The sequence below is a fragment of the Carettochelys insculpta genome, chromosome 7 (assembly GCF_033958435.1).
Source record: "Carettochelys insculpta isolate YL-2023 chromosome 7, ASM3395843v1, whole genome shotgun sequence".
Classification (NCBI taxonomy): domain Eukaryota; kingdom Metazoa; phylum Chordata; order Testudines; family Carettochelyidae; genus Carettochelys; species Carettochelys insculpta.
Window position 1 is genome coordinate 7,874,379 of NC_134143.1, and position 22,197 is coordinate 7,896,575.

General features: G+C 48.4%; 1 protein-coding gene across 1 annotated transcript in view; it reads right to left on the minus strand.

Annotated features, from left to right (window-relative positions):
- Positions 1-2,949: 2,949 nt before the first annotated feature.
- Positions 2,950-22,197, minus strand: part of ANTXRL (ANTXR like) — a 70,652-nt gene continuing 51,404 nt past the window's right edge. Inside the window, exon 18 of the mRNA XM_074999893.1 lies at positions 2,950-7,431. Coding sequence (XP_074855994.1) covers positions 7,210-7,431 — 222 coding nt within the window. The 3' untranslated portion in view covers positions 2,950-7,209. The remainder of the gene's footprint in view (positions 7,432-22,197) is intronic.

Here is a 22,197-nt window from a genome sequence, read left to right on the forward strand (position 1 = left end):
TGGCTCTCTGCATTCCCTGGCTTTCCTTCCCTGGGCCCTCCGCCTCCTCCGGCTGACTCTGCGCTTGCATCTCCCCACAGCTCTGCATGCATCAGCGCCTGGCCGCTTTCCTCCCCTCTCATTCCAAAGGGGCTGCAGCTGACTGGCCCTGCAGACTGAGCTCGGCCTTACAACAGACTTAATCACTAGTCACTGCGGCCCGCGGAGATATTTGTGGCCTCTGCACACGGCCTTGCCATTTCCGGTGCATCTCTGCCCAAACCCTGGGCTCTGTCCCCATCAGGACACAAAGAGACTCAGAGGAAATACTGCCAGCAAGAAAATAAAGCGCTTGCTAGGCTGTGTGGGAGGGGAAATTACAGGGCCAGGCCCTCTGCTATTACACAGGCAAGAGTCCTCAAATCAGCAGGAGCTTTGCTTGAGAAAGGAATGCAGCTCTCCCCTGCAGGAAGAGCGGTGAGTATCCTGGGAGCCCACAGCTAGAGAATCTGACCAAGGGTGTGCTCCATGAAGCAGTTTGGCTCCAGAATCTTAGAGGCCTTAAAAAAAAAAATTGCTGCTCACTCTCAAGGTTGCAGAAATCTTGATGTTGTGACCAGGGTGCGACCCACCTGGTTGTGGACTTCAGTGGAATGACTGAATTTCTTGCTGTGTACCTGAGATGAGAGCAGGCTTCTAACTAAGCCCTGCAAACAGTGTTCCCTCTAATATTTCCCACTCAGGAGGGGAAGAAAATTTATTGTGTGCACCAAGGTATGTGCAAATGTGCACAACCAATTGGAAAACATGCTGGAGCTGGAGGTGTTCTGCTAATCAGCTGGGCGGCATCTGAATCTCTCCTGGGTGGCCACCAAGTGCTGAGCTTACAGGGAACCCTGCCTGCAAGATAGGCCAGGGATGTGATTCCCATTCAGCACAAGGGAAAAGTGAGGTCCAGAGCAAGCCGCAGGCTCTCGGTGGCCCATTGTACAGGGGTGCGCCATCCCTTCCGACACCCTGGGATCCGGTGTGGCACTGCTAATGAGCTTCCCTTCTTTTTCATGGTTGGGGCCTCAAAATATCCCCTCTGTAAAAGACCAGGGCCAAGGGAAGCCCAAATCAACGACAACAGGTAGATTTTGTGGCAGAGGCATCATAAGCACATTGCAAAAGCCTCTACTTCAAAGCCCTGTTCGACTGGGAGAGGGAGCTTACCCCCAGCTCCCACCCCACCCACCTGGACAGCTGTAGCTCCTTGGTTTTCACAGAACTGGAAGGAACCTCGAGAGGTCATCCACTCCAGCCCCCTGCCCTCCCAGCAGGATCTAGAATTTATTCCAGTGTTTAACCACCCTGACAGTTGGGACATTTATCCTAATGTCCAACCTCAACCTTCCTTGCTGCAATTTTAACCCATTATTTTGTGTCCTAGCCTCAGAGGTTAAGGCGAATAATTTTTCATTGTCCTCCTTGTCATTACCTTTTCGGTACTTGAAAGCTATTACCAAGTCCCTGCTCAGTCTTCTCTTTTCTAGACGAAACAAACATAATTCTTTCACTCTTCCCTCACAGGTCATGTGTTCTGGATCTTTAATCATCTGTGTTACTTTTCTCTGCACCTTCACCAATGTGGCCACACCTTTCCTGAAATGTTTGGTTCAAACAGGTCAGCCTTAGGGTGAACCAGGGAGACGTGCAGTGTGGCTGTGAGCAGCTTCCTTTCCTTTTAGAAATAGGACACTCCTCCTTCACCCAGTAGCAGAGCACTCAGAAACTCCATCTCCCAGTTCCTTGCTCCACCCATAACATGATCGAATTAATGAGGAACAGCACAGTAAATGGTCAGGCAATCCTGCTTTAAACGTCCCTGGGAGTGAAATCATTCGCTGTCATGTGTAACCATTAAGCAGTTTTATTGCTGATTTTAAATCCATTAAGACTACATTACCTTGGAGTATGCAACGTTGGCTACATTTCCCACATTTGCATGTTGATATTCTTGTTGCAGGGCTTTTCAGAGAAATGCAGCAGGCGTACAAAATGCATTAAGGTTATACAATTATAACATGGAAGCAGCGCCTTCGTTACAAAAAGTTGTACCACATGCACTGGCAACCAAGCCACATGGAGAACCCCTTAAACTTTAGAAATAAGAAATCCAACACATTCCAGCAACTTCCTCGGCCTCCCCCCCAACATTTTACGGCTGTCACATCAGCCCATGTCCCCACTACTTCTGCAAACATATATCTTTCTTGAAAACACTGGTAAAGTATACACTTTTCCCTTATGAACTAAGCAATTTCTCTCTTCACGACAACATAAATCTACCATTATCTACATATCTGTTCAAGCACTGTTAAAAGGTTAGAAATTTCCTGGTTTTACTAATTATACTACATTTTGCATGACTCTAAAGCATCGGATCAGTAACAAATGTCTAAACATAGGAGGGAGTACTCAGGAATTCCTGTCTCCCAAAGCTACAGAGAACAATTTGAGAATACCGTACCATAGTATCACATGGACAGGCGTAACATCCTGGGTCACCTGTATTGACTCACCTTAAGCCCTTTTTAATAAATTACTCTAACTGTCCAGCAGTAAAGTCCAGAAGTTTGCTCTCTCCTTTGTGTTAAACTCTCTATATTTACAGAAGCAGGGCTGTTTTCTCAATGGCATGCTTTTTTTTCAAATGAAAAAGTCAAAGGGTGTGTCTGCAGTTGCATTCCTCTTTCGAAAGAGGCAGGCAAATGAGGTATGAATTTGCATATTCAACACATAATTTGCATATTCTAATTTTGAAAGAGCTTCTTTCGAAAGAAGGAAGCCAGTGCAGACGCTGCTCTTTCGAAAGTAAACCCATCTTCAAAAGAATCCTTCTTCCCTTTATTTAATGGAAAGGATTCTTTAGAAGATGGGCTTTACTTTCGAAAGAGCAGAATCTACACTGCCTTTCTTCTTTCGAAAGAAGCTCTTTTGAAATTAGAATATGCAAATGAGGTGCTGAATATTCAAACTTATACCTCATTTGCATTTTTGAATCGCATCATTTGCATGTCTCTTTCGAAAGAGGAATGTAAGTGTAGACACCCCAAAGGGTGGTACCAATCACCTTGACGAAAGCCTGAACATGAATACGAAGTCTTAGAGCACAATGGATGCGTGTGAATTGGACTTGGTACAGTCCACGAATCAATCCATCACTGGGGCTCGCTCACTTGTAAGTGACTGTTTGGCCCATTCTGACATTGATGTAGATGCATGAATTGAAGATGGTGCAAAGCAATGAACAGGCTAACCCACGGTGGTCTTAGATGACTCCTGATCACTCGGGGTTTGGTTCACCACTACTTTGCATTACACCAGTGTTAAGAGTACTCCGCATGCTCCACTCCAAGCAGAGGAAACATTAAACACCCACTGTGCACAGGTAAAGATGAACTGAGGCTCCAAAGTACAGGCAAATCATCCCATCAGAAACACTTCTTTCCAGCGTTTGTAATCACAATTGGCCAAACGTACAGGCAAAACCAACCCCAGCACATTCAACTGTGAAGCCAGCGAGAGAGACACCATCCTGGGCCCGATCCTCAGTTTGTACAAAGCAGCCCAGCTCTGGGGAAGTCCAATGGAGCAATGCCAGTTTAAATCAGCAAAGGATCTCACCACCAGACTGAGAAAATGTATTGCTACTTTCAGGAATATACACTGGTCAGTTTCACTTTTGCTTCTTGCCAATTTTGCTTCCCAGCTGTCACAAAATGCTGGAGTCCTGGGGCTCTCAAACTTCCTTACACCACAACCCCCTTCTGACAACAAAAATCACTACATGACCCCGGGAACAGGGGGACCAAGGCCTCAGCCTGCCAAGACTCAGCACCTCAGGCGGGAGAGGAGGAACTATACTTTGAGTGCTGCTGTACAGGAAGGCGAAGACCAGCTCTGGTGACCCCATTAAAAAGGGAATGTGACCTACTTTGGGGTCCCAGCTTGCAGACTGAGAACTGCTACTGCCGTGCTTGGGTTCCAGATAGTGCAGGGGCCAAATCTGCAATCTAAACCAAAAGCTGATTTCCTGGGAATTTAATTCTCTAGCTATTGACGCTCGTGGAAACACCTGGCCCTCCCCCAGTTGTATGCTGGAGCCGGTTTAGACGGGATGGGCGTCAGAGCAGTGTAAAGCTAGGGAAATGGAGAAATGGGTCAAGCACGGTGAACGCCTCTCACTAGCTGACCTCCTGAACAAGCGTGATCCCAGGTCTGCAGGAGTTTACTGGAGGCAGAGTCCTTGCACAGCTGAGACTGGACACGTTTTAGCAAAGTTAAAGGCACCGTGGTGTACATCTGCAATGAGTCTGCCCTTTGGAGCTACTGTGGGTTTACGCAGGAAGCAAGGACAGAATTTGGCACCCGGCGTTTCCCATGCGATAAAAACAATCCTGACCCACCAGGAAAAGCTTTCGAAATAGGAACCACTTTTGTAAGCTATTTTCCAAGCCCAGTCTCTGCTCCTGGCATTGTGGGTCTGAATAGTACCTCAATCCCCTATGGCAGTGAAGGATCTGACAGCCCAGAATTCCTTTCTATATGTACAGGCAGCACTTGCAGCCCATTTTACCACCGATGTACCAGACTTCAGTGACAGCACCTCAGTAATTCCAGCATCCTTTGGCATTTCAATTAGCAGCCTCTGCTGAGATTGCCAACCAGAAAGGCTGTTTGTGCCAGCTGCGATGGTGCACCACGTGTCTGCTAAGTGCTGGGCTGAGACCCACCAAACTCATTTCACAAGTGGCCCCCCAAAGAGCTCTTAATGCTGAAGATGGTGGTGTTTTGCGACAACTGAAAAGGAGAGTAAGACGCATCCGTTTAGCCTTTCAGCTCAAAGCAGTGAAAGCAAACAAGGGGATGTTAACGCTGGTGGCAGGCGACCTTTCCAGGGGTGGGCGTGCACCTCTTAAATCAAAACCTTCCCAGAGAGGGGAAGCACTTCAGACAGTACAGAGAGTTATCCCCCTGTCACGCCCTTTCCCCTGCCTCTGCCACCAATAAACCAACCCTGCAGACCCCACTAATGCGAGCAAGAGGAGGAGCACTGGACCAAGTGATAAGAAACAAACCAGTGTCTCCTTTCAGCGCTGTGTGCGGCCCCAGTTTGAATGTGTGACTATTCCTATTGGCTTCCATTGAATTTAATGGTGGGTTAAAGTTAATCAAATTCTTAAGCGCTCAGGTCTAAATCAGGAGCAATCCCAGGGCAAGTGATGGGACAAGGCTCTCAGCTGGTAGAAACAGGTGCTGCTCCTCTGACTCCAAGGGCGTTTTGCTAACTCCATGAGCATAGACATCCCTGGCATTGCCTGGCTCTGCCAGTTAAGCTGTGTAGGGCCCTGTGCCATCCCCTGTACATACAGCACAGACTCGTTATCGTGTTCTGCAATGGTGAGAACAAGCCTATGTCTCTGTACCCTACGGCCTCTTTATATCACGCCAGCAGCGCAGGGACCACAAAGGGAGAGGGGATGCCAAGCATTGATTGTTTCTGCTTGGGATAATGTGGCCAGAAAGAGGTGCTGGGCTGTATCTGCTCTCCCGCACACATAGCAAGGCCAGGCCTGTAAGACAGGGTACTTAGTCCTGCCATGAGTGCAAGGGACTGGATAGGAAGAGCTCTTGAGGTAATTTTCAGGCCGACAATGCAACATGGACATTCCCTCTGTGACTACCCCATAGTCACGTGGCTCTGCAGACACCCTGTCTGATTCACTATAACACACAATGGGACAAGCAATGAGTTATTTTCCTTTACTAGGGACGAGCTGGGCACAACCCACTCAAGCTTTAGCGTTTACCAAGCCCCGGTCACGAGGCACCCCGTAATCCCACGTCAGATATCCCCCCACCACGTGCATGCACTGGTGTCTTTGCCTACTGTTCAACAGTACTGAAGCCCATCAACCTTTGGGAGTCCTGTAGGTTGGGCAAGAAGGAAAACCAAAAGAAAAGCCCACAGGGACAGGTCTGAGCCTCTGGTGTTTTATACACACAGCTCAATAGTAATGTTCCATATGGAGGGGCTGTGACCAGTGTTTCGTTTAATTTTTGTCAGCCATGCACAGAATAAGTTTTGTTATGCGCACCGAGGCATGTGAAAGTGCACCACCAATAGAAACACACGCTGTGGGCGCTACGCTAATCAGCTGGGCGGCACCTGAATCTCTCCTGGGTAGTTGTCCAAGCACTCAGCTTACAGGGAACACTGGCTGTGACATATAAAAGAGCTTGGAATTTATGTCTGCTCCTGAATCGCAAAAGAAATTGATCGCTCAATCTTGCTAGCAGTGAAATTTATGGAAACGGACATGGGATCGGTCCCTATATGTTATTCCCATGCATGTCTGATATACCACACATGCTGCTTACACACAATGCCAGTAACATATAAGGGACATAGACTGCTCTTCCATGTGGGAGACCTTGTTAGGTAAATGAAAATTAAAAATTGCAAAAAAAAAAAAAAAAAAAAAAAAAAAATTAGAAACTATTTCTCCACGTCCCCTTGAACTTTGGAAAGCTCTGCCCCACTCCCGGGTTTCCAGAACACACCTGGCCTTTATGAGATGTGTCTGATGAAAATTAAGAACAAAGGCCAAATCCAGTTAAATCCAAAGATTTTGGTTTCGCTGCTGCTCTTCTCGGGAGGGTGGGGGAGAGCCAGAGGGCAGATTCCACACCCTAAATCACTGGAATGGCACAGTGGACAGCCTCACCTTCCTCTGGCAGCATCACCCAGGCACATTCCCCTTCCTGAACAAACCAAGGGGACTGCACCCTTGTAATCACTGCTCCCTGTTTGCAAGTGGCATGCTACAGTTTGTGGGGAAAAGAGCAACTATGAATTCACTACATGTATCCACCTCCCTTATGCATGATTGGATGTAGAAAGTCATCATGTGTGGATAAATCTGAATTCTGTGTGTGTGTACATAAAACCACTGCTAGTGCAACTAGATGTTTCTTTTGGTTTTGCTCTATACCCAGTAGCCCCAGAATCACCCACGGGATGTTTACTCAGCATGTGTGGCATAAATACATTTATACAGTAAAATTAACAATTGGCAATTTTTTTTGCTGACCAGCAACAAATTTTGATCTCTTCCCGACTGTAAACCAAGACTCAATAAATATGCCAAACTCAGCAAAGAGCAATCTTGGTTTTCCTGCACTCTAAGCCAGGGGCTGCGGGGGCGGGCGTGACGGAGGTGGTCCTGGGGGGGCTCGGGACGGGGGTGGTCCAGGAGGCGGCTGCCTAGAAGGAGGCTGCAGAGAGACGGGCGGAGAGGGGCTTTTCGGAGCGTTGTTGAGATGGGCGGCGTGGTGCTTCGGCGGCGGGCAGTAGGGGGCAGCGCTTCCGTCTGATTTTACCCGGGTGAAGTTTATGCATCGTCCCTGGTTAAAAGAAAAATGGTTATTTGTAAAAGCCTGCAGGGGTTTCACAGCTGCTTGCAAGCCCAGTACCAAAGGGATGCGAGAAAGCAGCAGTACTATTACGCTGTTTTTTTGCTATCGAAACGTCTTTAGATTTTTATCCCCAGGACATTCACTGGGTCCCCACCAGCAAGGTTCATAGCTCTGACACTGCTTTTGCTCAATTCTGTCAGCGAGGAAAAGCCCCACCTTGAAATTCAGGTGATGGCTCGCTGGGCTGCTTGGAAAAGAGGTCTCTCAGGCTACGTCTACACTACACAGTTATTTTGGGATAACAGCTGTTATTTGAAATAACTTTGCGAGTATCTACACTACAAATGCGCTATTTCGAAACAGTGGGTGTGTTATTTCGAAATCGGTAACCCTCAGTCCAGGAGGAATAGTGCCTATTTCAAAAGAGATATTTTCAAACAGTTACCGTTAAGACACAGCATAGCGCTATTTGAAATAGGACGTAACAGCATCCAATGGCACTATTTTGAAAAGCACTTTGCATGGAGCTGTGTTACTTCTAAAGAAGAGACCTCTGTAGTGTAGCCCAAGCCGGAGAGGCCAGCGTGTTCTTTGCCATGGAACCTGGTGAGCCAAGCCATGTCCACACAGCAGCCCTATTTTGAAATAAGCTGTTCTGGACTAGGGCTGCTACACACAAAAATGTATTTCAAAACACACAGTCTGCATAACTAGCACTTATTTCAAAATCCAGTTGGGACTGGATTTTGGCACAGCACAACCCAGCTGATTGATGCACATGTAACACCAGCAGACCCAAGCTGTCAGCAGAAGGGACTGAATCTGTGACCTTAGGGACTAAAGCCCTGTGCTCTACCACACAAGCTAAAAGTCAGCTGTCTCTCAGTCAAGGCTGTAGAACAGAGACTTCACTTTCCCTAGCATATGGTCTCCCTGTGTCTGGCGCTGCATATACATTGTGACATTTCCTCACCCCTGATCACCGGCGCATGGCTCCCATCTCATACGGCAACAAGCGAGAGGTTAATTCTAAAGCAAGTTCTCCCAGTGCTTGCCGCAGATATTGATAACTCAAAGTTGATCTGTTGCCTGGACTGGGATCACAGCCCAGACAGAATTAGAGGAGCAAATCAATCCTGACCTACTACCAAGCAATTACGCTTTGGACCTTCTTAAGATCTCAAAGTGCTTTACTGGTGCTGAGGCATTCAGACTTGCAAGTCACACTCAAACAAGCAGTAACACAGGGCTTACATCTGTGAGCAAAAGATTACACACGTGAGTAAGGGCTGCAGAGCCCTGTATTTGTTACACAGGCTTAAGACACTAAACGTACCAGCCTGTGTTAGCGTACATTCTAAGAAACAAAAATCCCATTTAGCATGAGCAAGAAATTTGATAGGGTATTATACCCTACATTTAATTTTCCCTCAACAACCTGTAAGGTGCGGTTGGATAAAGATTAAATTAAATACAGCTTTTGCATTGTTTTCGTATGTTCCTGGCCTGCCTATGCTCAAGCTAGTGTGATCAACGGGACTGGTTCATAGTGATTAGTCGTTGCAATCATGCCGGAGATGACACTGGCATTTTCCCCCCTTATGTAGGCAGGGTTAAAGGCTGTCAGTATTTTATTGTTTTCTAAGAAGCAGGTGATCTGAATACATGCACTTCTGTCTGGTTCCACCCTCACTTCTGGCATGAAATCTTATTGCCTTTCATGGACCAACTGCAGACTAGCCCTATGCCAGATGGAGTTAAGCTCTTCCTTCAGCTCACATCTGCCCAGTATTTATAACACTCTATTCTTTTGCCTTTCCATATGTCCATCCACTTGTTAGTCACTTGTTCTGCTGTTCGCCAAATTAGCTTTTCAAAGGTGCAAAGACTGAAGCTAAGGGATCAGCCCTTGTTTTGACTCTAAGCAGATCAATCAGGGCTGTCCAAAGAAGCTTTTATCCCTGTGTAACAATTGCGTGTGTAAATCAGTTGCTCTGCCTTTTAGACCACCTAGGATGTGTTTTTTTGTCTGGGGTTTACTGGGATGAGGAGGAGTCTTCTAAGAGCCATTAAGACTTGCTTGTCGGTAATTTTTACTACAGTTCTGAGTACTTAGATTTCTACAGCTTCGCAGTCCTCTTCCATTTGCTACCCAACAATTCTTTGATCAAATGGGAAGAACTTTTTAAAGGGACACAGAAAACTTAAACATCACACATTGCACACAAACAAATGTCTCTCTCTTGGGTACTAACAGCAACTTTGATGATTAAAAAGAAGCATTTAAAAGTCTTCTCTATTTGGCACTTTGTATATTTTTTGCATTTCTCTCAGTTTACACAATGAAAAGCAAAGAAAGTCAGTTACGTCTTTCTTTATGGTCAATTTCACTTACTGTTTCTTAGTACCAAAATTTTAATTGGGAGAAGAAAACACTCATTTATTTTAGTTGTTTTCCCTCAAATTTCTATTCTGAGCCTTGGGGACATTTCTGATAGGTTTAAATGCTATAAAATCTCGTGTTTTCATTTTATGGCAAAACGTGAATTGAAGACATTTCTTTAAAACAATAAAACAATCTGTTGGTGTAGCGTACAGTTTGTAGGAATAAAATAAAAAAAAACATTATACAGCTACCAACCAAAATGCTATGGTTAGAAACTCAACAACTGAGACTAATACATCGGTGCATAAATGTCTAAAACTCATCTTCCTTGATGTCAATGGGCTTTTACTGAGGGTAAATTTATCTTATAGACACAGTGGCTACGTCTACAATATGGAGATCTTGCAAAAGAAGCCATCCCGGAAGGTCTCTTCTGAAAGAACTTCTTTTAAAAGAGCGCGTCCACATACAAAAGCGTGGATGAAAAGACTAACCTGCTCTTTCAAAGGAGAGCATCCATGCAGCTCCTGCTCTTTCTAAAGAACGGGACAGGGATTGAAAAATCAGGCCCTGGGAGGTCTGTTCTTTTCACAAAAAGGGCCTGCACAGCATCTATACAAGTTTTGTTTCAAAGGAAGTTTTTGAAAGGGGGCACTCGTCCTGAAACGGGAAAGGAAGCGTGATTTTGAAAGGACAGCCACATTCTTTCGATTTACTTTCCAACGGACTCTTTTTGGCTGTTTCTACACAGGCCACTTCCTTCAGAAGTGGCATGTTAATCCAGGGAGCAAGAGATGCTAATGAGGCGTGGATGCAAATTCCCTGTGCCTCATTAGCATAACGTCACATGATCTGGAGTCTGGAAGAAAATTCCAGATTCCAAATCACGTGACATTATGCTAATGAGGCACGGGGAATTTGCATCTTTCGCTCCCTGCATTAGCATGCCCCTTCTGAAGGAAGTGGCCTGTGTAGAAACGACCTTTGTGTGTAGACGCTCCACAGGATTTTTCAAAAGAGTCCCCTTATTTTGAAAAGCCTTTCGGAAGAATTTGCTAGTGTAGACTCAACCAGCGTGTCTACATTCATCTTCATTCTCGTAAGCCACTTTTTAAAAAAATAAAAGCTCACTGATATTTCTATTTCAAAGCAAAGAGTGGCAGGTCAGAAGCATACAAACAGCTACTCCATGTCATCTACAACATAAAAAGAAAAAGGAGGACAGGTTGTTGTTAAAAATAAAATGAACACGCCAATTTACAAAGCATGAACTATTTGAGACAGCATGTCTCAATTTAACTGAACTGAAGCCTGGATTGAAAATTGAAAGAAATCGATGGAAGGTCTAAGTTTAGCCATTTATCCTTTGCGGGACTGCATCAGGTCCAACGTTAATGTTAAGGAGTTAATTCTTGTGAAACTGTAATGAACTGTGACTTAAAGGAACATGAGCTCTCCAGCTGGCAACATCTGAACCTCGCTCCCTAAAACTTCCATTCAGAATATACAAGGACAGCCTAATCTAAATTCCACTGCAATCAATAGGTGGCTTTCAATTGATTAATTCACAGATCAGGCAGCAAAACAGTCAGGGTTATAATCATTTTAACAAGGAAGGATCTGATCCGAACAGGTGAGAAACACCTGCTGTATCAATTGCCCAGGCATGGCACCAGGGTACGGCTGACTGCACGAGGTTTCAAGAAGCCCAAATCAACGCGACTCAATGCTTGGCAAAAGCTTCCTTGCACTGCATTGCTTCATGCTGACATGGCACCGCTCATTAAAACCTTCCCTGCTTTCCCTGCTATTGTGCTGATTAGCCAGCAGCATAAGGGTTTAAAACTAGAGGAGCCGTAAAACTCTTTGTCACTTGAACCAAGCACTCCGGGATCTCAGACAGAATCAGAATAGCTCTTGCTAACAAGAACTGCTACATTCCTGGCTGGGGCTTTGATCTGTGTGTTTACAGGACAGAAACATGTATCCAACAAAGGAAAATGTAGAGGTTTAAAATAGCTGCAACTTGGTTGCTGATGGCATTTTTGATTTTTGTTTCATTTTCAGTTATTATATCTTGATTCAGAGAGTTAACAATAATCACCATAAAAGGTTTGGGGTTTTTTAATCCTGACCACGCAGAGGTTTGGTGTTTTAAATACCTCCTAACTTAAGACCTACTTTCTCCTGGATAATTATTTTCGTATGATTGGAAAATTGAAACACCCAACTTGCAAAATGGTATGATAAATTGAAGAGGACCAGAGTGAGGGAATTTTAAAAACCAAAGCTAAACTAGATGCTGATAGCTAACAGTGAAGATGGGATGTTTCCACCTGCCTCTTCCCTGGGGCGTTTAAGAAACAAATCCATTTCACCCCTCTCTTAACCGTCTATTCTCTTACCAGGCCTCTTCTTAAATTGAAGAAGAGCTGGTTTTGCAGGACCCAAAGTGGGAGACAGGCAGTTCTCTATCTCAGCAGGGTACTGTGAGGATAAGTACCTTAAAGACGTGTGCCACAAAGCCTCTTACTACAGGACAAGCCCAAGAGAGAAACCAACAGAACACCACTAGCCATCACCTACAGCCCTCAGCTAAAACCTCTACAGTGCATCATCAGGGATTTACAACCCATCCTGGACAATGATCCCCCACTTTCACAGGCCTTGGGAGGCAGACCAGTCCTTGCCCACAGACAACCTGCCAACCTGAAGCAAATCCTAACCAGCAACTATACACCGCACCACAGTCACTCTAACTCAGGGACCCATCCATGCAACAAACCTCGTTGCCAGCTCTGCCCACATATCTACACCAGCAACACCATTATAGGACCTACCAGATCAGCCACACCATCGTGGGTTCATTCAGCTGCACATCTACCAATATAATTTATGCCATCATGTGCCAGCAATGCCCCTCTGCTATATACATCGGACAAACTGGACAGTCTCCACGTAAAAGAATAAACACACACAAATCAGACATCAGAAATGGCAATATACAAAAACCCGTAGGAGAGCACTTCAATCTCCCAGGCCACACAATAGCAGACTTAAAAGTAGCTATCCTACAGCAAAGAAATTTCAGGACTAGACTCCAAAGAGAAACGTCTGAGCTACAATTCATCTGCAAATTCGACGCCCTCAGCTCTGACTTAAACAAAGACTGCGAATGGCTGGCTAAATACAGAAGCAGCTTCCCCTCCCTTGGTGTTCACACCTCCAGATCAACTGCTGGTAGTAAGCCTCACCCTTGCTGACTGAGCTGACCTTGTTATCCCCACCCTTGCTCTGGTTTATTTATACCTGGCCCTGCAGATTTCCAAGAGCAGCATCTGATGAAGTGAGTCTGTGCTCACGAAATCTCATGCTCAAAACTTTTCTGTTAGTCTATAAGATGCCACAGGACCCTTTGTTGCTGTTACTTTAAAGATTGCGAGGAGCACTGGAACTACAGTAGGGGGAGCCAGAGACACACCTACGGCGGCTTCAAATAGAAAAATGACCGAGGGTGAGAAATGACAGGCCATCCCTAAGGGAATACAAGCCTTTCCATCCACCGTATTATTAATTACCCGTATTACAGCAGCATCTCGTTGTCAGGATCGAAAGCAGGGCTCCTGCTAACATATTTTAAAATATACCCAATCAAACCAGATCTAGACATGCCCGAGACAGCAAGAGACAGACCCTGTCATTTAATTAAGACCGCAGCGCAGGGAAGCATCCCTATTTTGAGTAGCAAGCGAGCACATGCTTAAGCATTTTCTCGCATCAGGACCTGAAGAGATGAAGGATGGAAGAAGCGTGAGCCGCGCTTTATGGAGGGAGAAAATGACTTACCCGAGGGCTGTCGCCATGCTGCCAACTGGGCCCAGAGGGTCTGTGGCCCAATCCACAGGACCCCACGGGCGGTCCGGCTTCCCTATCAGCCACTCCCGGAGCCTTGCTGGTGCCTCCGGGAGAGGTCGCATGCTGCAGCTCCCTTTCCCAGAACCTAAGGTGTGGCCCTTTTTACTCCTGGGCCTCATTCCATCCAACACATCCATCCCTGTGAAAACACAGGGCCTCGCAGTGACTGAGGATTGGCCTGGAGGTGAGCTCCCTGCTCCGGGAAGTAATGTGGTAAGTCAGATAGAAAGAGTTCAAATAAATCAAACCAAGTGAGGCCGGGTGCAGCGAAGGCTCATCTGGGGAGTCAGGCCCTGTGTCTCTAGACTCACAGCCTTCAAGGCCAGAAGGCACCATCGTGATCAGCCTGACTGACCTGCGCTTCACAGGCCACAGAACCTCACCCCTGCCCCTATTCCTGTGACAGGCCCCCACCTCTGGCTGAGTGGCTGAAGTTCTCAGATCATGACTTAAAGACTTCCAGTGACACTAAATCCACCGTGTGCAAGAGCTCGGACCAGCCAGGGACATGCGGCCCATGCCCCTGAGGAAGTCGAAGAGCCTTGGGGGGCGGGGGGTGGGAATTCCTTCCCGACCCCAGACACTGCATGCCAATGGGTCAGCCCCTGAGCGTGCGGTGAGACCTACTAGCCAGACACCTGGAAAGAACACTCTGGTGTCACTCAGAGCCCGCCACAAGGGTGCCAGAGCCTTCCCAAAACTGGGGGCACAGAGAGCCCTGCACCCACAAGACTCCTCCCTCCTCTTCCCCAGCCGAGCTAACCCTAACCCCGTCCAAGCCCCACCCGCAGGGGAGCCGACAGCTACCCCAGGTCTGGGGACAAGGTGGGATGAGGGCCTGGCTCTCCACCTCCAGAAGGCCCCTCTCCCCGCTCCATCAGGGTCGCATGCGGCACAGTGCTCTGTGGAGTTTCAGAGGGGTCCCTTTGAAATGCCAGGCCCAGGGCCACTGCCATCTTGGCCTCACCGCCACATCCGTGGGGCTGCCCGCCCCTCCCCAGGGCAGGTGAGGGACCCAGCCTCCACACAGCTGTCCATGCAGCTCTCCCCAACTCAGCTTTGGCCAAGGTGGGGCCTCGGAGCTGCAGCCCAGCCATGGGTACAGCCATGCCAGCAGCTGCGGCAGGCTCAGGTTGCTAACCCTCCAGGACTGGCCTGGAGCCTCCAGGAATGAAAGATGAGTCTTTAATTTAAGATGATGTTGTGTGACCGAATCTCCGGGAATTCGTCCCACCAAAACTGGCAGCCCCACGGCACACTCTCCACCCGCCCCTGGTGCGGGGAGAACTGCGCAGCCCCCGTCCCTGTCCCCTCCCATCACCCACCTGGGGGAGGTGAAGGGTCCATGCAGCTCACACAATGGCCCGGACTCCCCAGCTGGGCTGATGCTGGCTTGGTAGGGGGATGGGACCCATCTGGCAAAGGTGGGAGGGGTACAGCCCCCCGACTGCCCCTAATTCCGTTGCCACTGGCCCATCTCATCTAGTGCCCCGTCTGCGGTGGTGGGGAGATATTTACTAGAAACAACCACAGACAGGCCATGGGCTATAGCGGGCAACCTCGTTGTACCTTCCCCTCCACACATGTATCAAAGCTGAGTCTTGAGACAAGGTTATTTTTTGTCCCCACTGCTCCCCTTGGAAACATGTTCCAGATCTTCACTCTTCTGATTAGAAACCTCTTAGCTGGGGCTTTCGGCAGCAGCTCTCATATGGCTCCACAGAGGGGGTCAACGGCATTAGCCCCATTCCACAGCCTGCAAAACTGAGGCACGGAGTCAAACAGATTTGCCCAAGGTCACCCCTGGGGGCCAGTGGGGAATAAAACCCAGATTGTCTGAGGCCCACTTCCAGGTTCTAGCCACTAGGCCACGCTGCACTTTGAAACCCTTCCCCCGAAGGTGTCACAGAAATGCAAGCAAAAACCAGACAACACTTCTCATCAACCCACGTTACAGCTACAACCTCAGCTCCCCAGCAGGCTATTCATCTTAAAGCGCCAGCATGCAAAATCTGAGCAGGCAAATTTGGGGGACCTGCAACCCCAACCGTGCATTCAAAAAGGGCACCCACACACTCGCCATGCGGATGTCAAGGCTGTAAACGGAACACGGGCTCTGTGGGATTGCCATTCTAAACTAAGGGTCATTTTTATATTTGGGGCTGTATGCATATAGATGCAGATAAGACTGTGCACCTAAATTTGCATGTGCAATTACTGTGAATGTGTATCCACGCTGGTCAAAAATCAGGCCCTGGAATGCCTCGAGTCACAGCCCCACTCCAAAGCCTGCGGTGCTCAATTGGTGGGGAGTCAGAGTGTCTGTTTAGTGATTTCAGGCTTAGGCCCGGTATTGCTGGCCTGTGTTGCGCTTAACAATACAGGAGTGGGTTTGCACAGTTGCCGTGTGGGCCTGCTGGGACCTAATGAGCTGCTGGGGACGCCCCATGCTAGCAGACGTTTTAAAAGGAGAGCTCCTAGTTAATAAGGGAATGGCCTAATCTGCAGCCCAGCTCTTTGCGGAGGTTTAGACTTCGGCCACATGGCTGCTTGTGGTCAGTATCACAAAGATCGCTGAGCTAGCAGAGGTTTTACAAGACAGTTCCTTGGTGTCCACAGGCCCCCTCTGGGAGGTAACCCAGTGCCTCGCAAACAACAGTAACGGGATGATCTCGGCACTCCTGGGCTGCTTTTTTATCTCAGTCCAGCCAGGGGAAAAGGAGGGGTAAAAACAGATCAACCAAGGACAGAAAACGGTCCCAGCGTGGGAGCCCTGTTTGTCTGTATCTTCACAAGACAGCCCAGAAGCCCTGTTGCACTTTATTAGGTGATGAGCTTCCGTGGGACAGACCCCCTTCTTCCGATCTGAAGACGTGGGTCTGCCCCCCTCCTCCCCGGCAACTCATCACTAATCAATTATTTTGTTGGTCTTTAGCGTGCAAGAGGACTGCTGGTTTGTTTTGCCAGGACAGAGAGGTGCCGTCACAGCCACTTTATGGACTCCTCGTCCAAGTCAGAAATCATACGCGAGGAGGGCCTGAGAGAAGTGCTGTCAGCATGTGAGCTCTCTGCAGGGCAGGAAGCTCCTGAGGTCAGAGATGACACGCTTCCAGCTGTGGGCTCAGCAAATCTGCTCAGCTGTGGCAGCGTGCGGGCAACCGGCCATATGCTGCGGAGCCGTTTCCCACGGTGCCGGCTGACGCTGGCATTATGGACATCGGTCACGGCTGCAAAAAGCTACTCGGTGCCACGCGCTGCTGGGAGATGACAGACTGTGACCACCTAGGGTGGCAGGTGGTTTCCCCTCCATCCCGTTAATTTTTCTGCAGCTTGCAAAGGCAATTGGCTCTGCAAAGCTTATGGGAAGAAAGGAAATCCCAGATCCAGGCAGAGATCACTGATGAATGGGGCCTGAAAGAGGCAAACCCTGCAGTCCCTGCACCACGGGCAGCTCTGCCGGTCATGAACGGGGCAGCTATTAAGTGCCTCCCGGCAAGTGCAGGAAATCTGGCTCCAATCCGATGGGCAGCTATTCCAGGGACTTGCAAAGAGCTAATTAGCTCGAGGTCCAAATAGCAGTGCCTAGCAGGCAGCCAGCACAGCATGACAGCATGTGCCGTCACCAGGCACAGGTTGGACCCAACCTGCTGATGGCTGGTGGGTAGCAGCTCAGAAATAATTCTGAGCAAGGAATAATCCTTTGCCCTTCTGTAGTAGCTTTCACCTGCTGGGTTCTAAGGGCCTGATAGCTATTGATTAAATAAGCCCCCCACCAGCCCGTAATCACTTTGCAGATGGAGAAACTGAGGCAAGGAGCAATGAAAGCCAACTATTTCAAAGGCAACTGCCCAACGGCGCCAGCCAGGCAGAGACACCTGCGCCACACCCTTGAACTGCTGAGTACCCACATGCTTCATGCAAGTCAGTCGGGGAGCATCAGGGGGCTTGGTCCCTTTGAAACCCAGCCCCAAGGCAGACACAATCAGAGACCCAAGGGCTCAGGCCACAGTGAGCCAAGGCCGAGCACTGAAAGGACACAGGTGCTCTGGCTTGACAGCCAGTCTCTGAAGCCTGGGAAGCATCCCTCTGATTTTGAGAAATGAAAAAATCCAGGCCAAATTCAACTCTCGGATGAAGTCAGCGGCTAAGTCCTTTCCGCCGGGATGAGCCTTGAACATGCAAACTGCTGGTGAACACAGGGGAAGGGTCACTGACTCACGGCTGAAGGTGCTAGAGTGACCCCCAGTGTAACAGAGGGAAAGAACAATCAGTTCACACATAGAGAACTGGGAGAGACTGTCTAGGGATGACTACAGCAGAAAGGGATCTAGGGGTTATAGTGGACCACAAGCTAAATATGAGTCAACAGTGTGATGCTGTTGCAAAAGAAGCAAACGTGATTCTGGGATGCATTAATAGGGGTGTTGTCAACAAGACACGAGAAGTCATTCTTCCGCTCTACTCTGCGCTGGTTAGGCCTCAGCTGGAGTATTGTGTCCAGTTCTGGGCACCGCAGTTCAAGAACAATGTGGAGAAATTAGAAAGTGTCCAGAAAAGAGCGACAAGAATGATTAAAGGTCTAGAGAATGTGACCTGTGAAGAAAGGCTGAAAGAATTGGCCTTGTTTAGTTTGGAAAAGAGAAGATTAAGGGGGGACATGATAGCGGTTTTCAGGTATCTAAAAGGGTGTCATAAGGAGGAGGAAGAAAACTTGTTCTTTTTGGCCTCTGAGGATAGAACAAGAGGCAATGGGCTTAAACTGCAGCAAGGGAGGTTTAGGTTGGACATTAGGAAGAAGTTCCTAGCTGCCAGGGTGGTCAAACACTGGAATAAATTGCCAAGGGAGGTTGTGGAATCTCCATCACTGGAGATATTTAAGAACAGGTTAGACAGATGTCTATCAGGGATGGTTTAGACAGTACTTGGTCCTGCCATTGGGGCAGGGGGCTGGACTCGATGGCCTCTCGAGGTCCCTTCCAGTCCTAGCATTCTATGATTCTATGCGCTCCGTGTGGTTTAACCTCACCTCCTTGCAAGCCATGTTCAGAGTCAAAAATCAGATCCTTTTCTAAAAGCGTCACGTAAACAGAGTCCTTCAGCTGGGGAAAAAGAATGGCCCCCCCCACCTTTTTTTTTTTTTTTTTTGAAAAAGCTGAGGTTTTTGGTAAACTGGGCGGTAGTGAATTTTCTGCCACGGTATCTGCTGAACTGCAGACCAGAGTGGATTTTCGGAGAGCAGGAACTGATCTGGCCCTTGGACGTGGACATCCTGCCTTCATCCCAGCACAAAGGTGGGGGAGGGGTGGGGAAGAACCCACATCTAGAACATCCCCAGCTCAGGAACGCAGGCCCATAATGTCAGCACGGTGGTTACGGGGGGGGTGGTTGGCTCCTCCCTATCCAGGCTCTGCTGGAAGCTGTGACCCCTGGTGCAAGCTAGGGCAGACCCAAGGCTGCTCTAATTTACTCTGCTCCTGCAATGGCCTCTATGGCACCAGATGCAGGAGGAGATTGGGGATGAGGGGTGTAATTGTGCTCCACCCACTCGGCCCTCAGTTCCCACCTGTGAAATGGGGTAATCCTTCCTCCTGCCCAGCCTTTGGCTGCCTCCTCTCTATTGCCTGCAACCTCCGCAGGGCAGAGACCCACTGTCCATCTGCAGAAGCAGCTCAGCTGCGTCCATGGGGATAGCTGGGGTTGATCCTGCTTTAGGCAGGGGGCTGAACTAGATGACCTTCTGAAGACCCTTCCAGCCCCAGGATTCTATGATAACTCCATCTAGCTGGGACGATTCCCAGCAGCCGAGGGTTTGCACAGCGCCTGGCACAGTGTGGCCCTGATCTCAGCTGCAGGTACTGGGATACAAGGGCTATGCTAACACCATTCATCTCCTACCGTGGCACTGTGTCACCGGGGTCACTCCAGGACGGTGGTACTCTTCTTAGGAGAGGAGGCATAAATGCATCCCTGGGCTAATTCCCTGGGATGGGTTTGGCCCTCAGCCACTGGGTCACCCAGTACCAGGACCTTCCTCAGAAAGATGCAGATTCCTTTTCATCATCATCATCATCATCAATAACCGTGGGCTCAGCGCCCGTTGGTGTCTGATGCCTCTCTCACTATTTCCTTCCACCTTTCCCTCTCCATTGCAGAGCGGCTTAGTTTCTGTAGACTAGCTCCGCACTAAACTACTACATCACCTACCCATTCTCTGTGGGGTCTGCCTCTCCTATTCGAACTGTCCATTACGCCGAATACCAGGGCCTTGATTTTTCATTCGTCAGTCATTCTGCAAATACGCCCAAATAGTTGTAGCTTCCATTTTATAACCTTCCGCAGCAGGTTCTCTTTTGGCTGTGTCTTTCTATAGAATTCCTCATTGGTGACCTTCTGCATCCATCCTATTCTCAGAATCTTTCTATAACAACTCCTTTCGAACGCCAATATTCTTCTTTTCACATCTTTTGTTATCACCCACGTCTCACATTGCTGCTGAATACACACGTTTTCAAGATGCCCAGCTTCATTCTTAACCTAATTGCTTTGCTTTCCCAGATCTTATCCATCGCCTTCAAACTCGCTCTTGCTTTCGCTATTCTAGTCGCTATTTCCTTCTTACAGCCTAGACCATACGTTACGTTGCTCCCCAGATATGTGAACTTCTCTACATTTTCTAGTTCAATACCATCCACACTGATCTTCCTTCCTATTTCCTTATCTCCAAAGACCATTGGTTTTGTTTTATCGATGTTCATAATCAGTCCGTACCGCTTCCCTTCTTTGTTGAACACCTGCACCGTTTTCTCTAGCTTCTCCTCATCTTCCTCAATGATAACTATATCATCCGCGAACCTCAAGTTGTTAATTCTTTTCCCGTGCACAGATATCCCTTCTACCTCTTCCTTGATCCTGTCCATCGCTCCCTCCAGATGTGCGATGAAGATGCTTGGTGACATTGGATCTCCTTGTCTCGTACCTCTACTTGTTTTAAACCGACTTCCCAACTCCCTGCATGGTCTCACCGCTGCCTCCGCATTATCACCGATATCTTTCAACAACCGTATTAATTTGCTATCCACACCGTATGACTCCAACACTGCCCAAGTCACTTTCTGATCTATATTGTCAAATGCCTTTTGAAAAATCGATGAAGCAAGTGTATACGTTTTTGTTCTTTCATTGAGCTCTCTCTGCCATCAGTCTTAGTGCCAATATCTGCTGTATTGGGATGCACCAAAATCCTGTTCCGTCCCGAGAGACCTGGGCTAATCCAACACTGGTGTGTTCCACCTGGGGGAGGCTACTCCAACCTTGCCCTTTCCACCTGAGCCCCCACCCCTTCTGGAAGGACCACAGTTGGCCCCCCCCGCTTACCCTGCCCAAGGGCTGGCAAGTGTCTCTGAAGCCTCCTCCGACCTATGCTGGCTCTGCTGGAGCTTACATGCTAAAACCAGCAGCGTTGGTGTGCTCCTCCAATTCCACCGCTATCTGTAGTGCCCTCAGTGGAGCAGCCCTACGGGGCGTTGTGGCTACAGGAGCTGGGAGATATATGCTTGGCTCCAAGTACAGACAGCTCCAAAGACAGGGATGGGCAACCATCAACCACATGAGCAGCCCTCCTTCACTGGCATGGGCCATAGCAGCCCATGGCCCACTGAAGTTCCACCTGTGGCCCTGCGGCCCCTCCGCCACATGCCTTTCATGTACCGGAGACCCAGAGTCCCCTGCTGACCCGCTCCTTCTATACCCTCCACGCACTTTGGGAGCATGGGAGTTGCCGGATTTGTGCTCCGTCCCTGCTCCTCCCTGACTCTCTCAGAGCTGGAACTCTGTGAACAGCTGATCTGATTCGAGGAGCAAGGAAATCCAGGGCTCTGGTGCCCCATTGCGTGAGGTGCACGTGAGGGAGGGGACCAGCCAGGGATCCGCAGGGAGAACACTGGTACAGGCCACAGGTTGCCCACTGCTGACTGAAGAGGAACGATGGAATTGGAAAACTGGAAAAAACACATTTGTTTTGCTCACGGAAAGGACTACACACGATCCTTTCACAAAACGTCTCCTTCCCAGCAGAACCCAACAATTTCAACTGAAAAAAGGATCTGGTGGGAGGGAATTTGGATCCTTCTTGCAAACTTAAAACAAAACACAACAACAACTCTCCTTCGTGAGTTAAAAAAACCTCCCAGGGTTTCGCACACCCCAGCGGCCAGGAAGTCACACCTTGTGCTTCTGTTAGATCTTTGGTAACCAGATGCCTTCAATTTTCCTTCCGAGCCCGAGCGGGTTTTGTGCATTCAAGACATAACATCGCAATTCAACTGGCCACACAACACAGCATTACCAACCCCAAGCCTCCCAAGATCAGAAGGCTGGCTAAAAAATAATAAGATTTTTAAAAAAAACAAAAACAGAACAATAATAAATGTTGTGTTCTTTTTCTTGCCCTTATA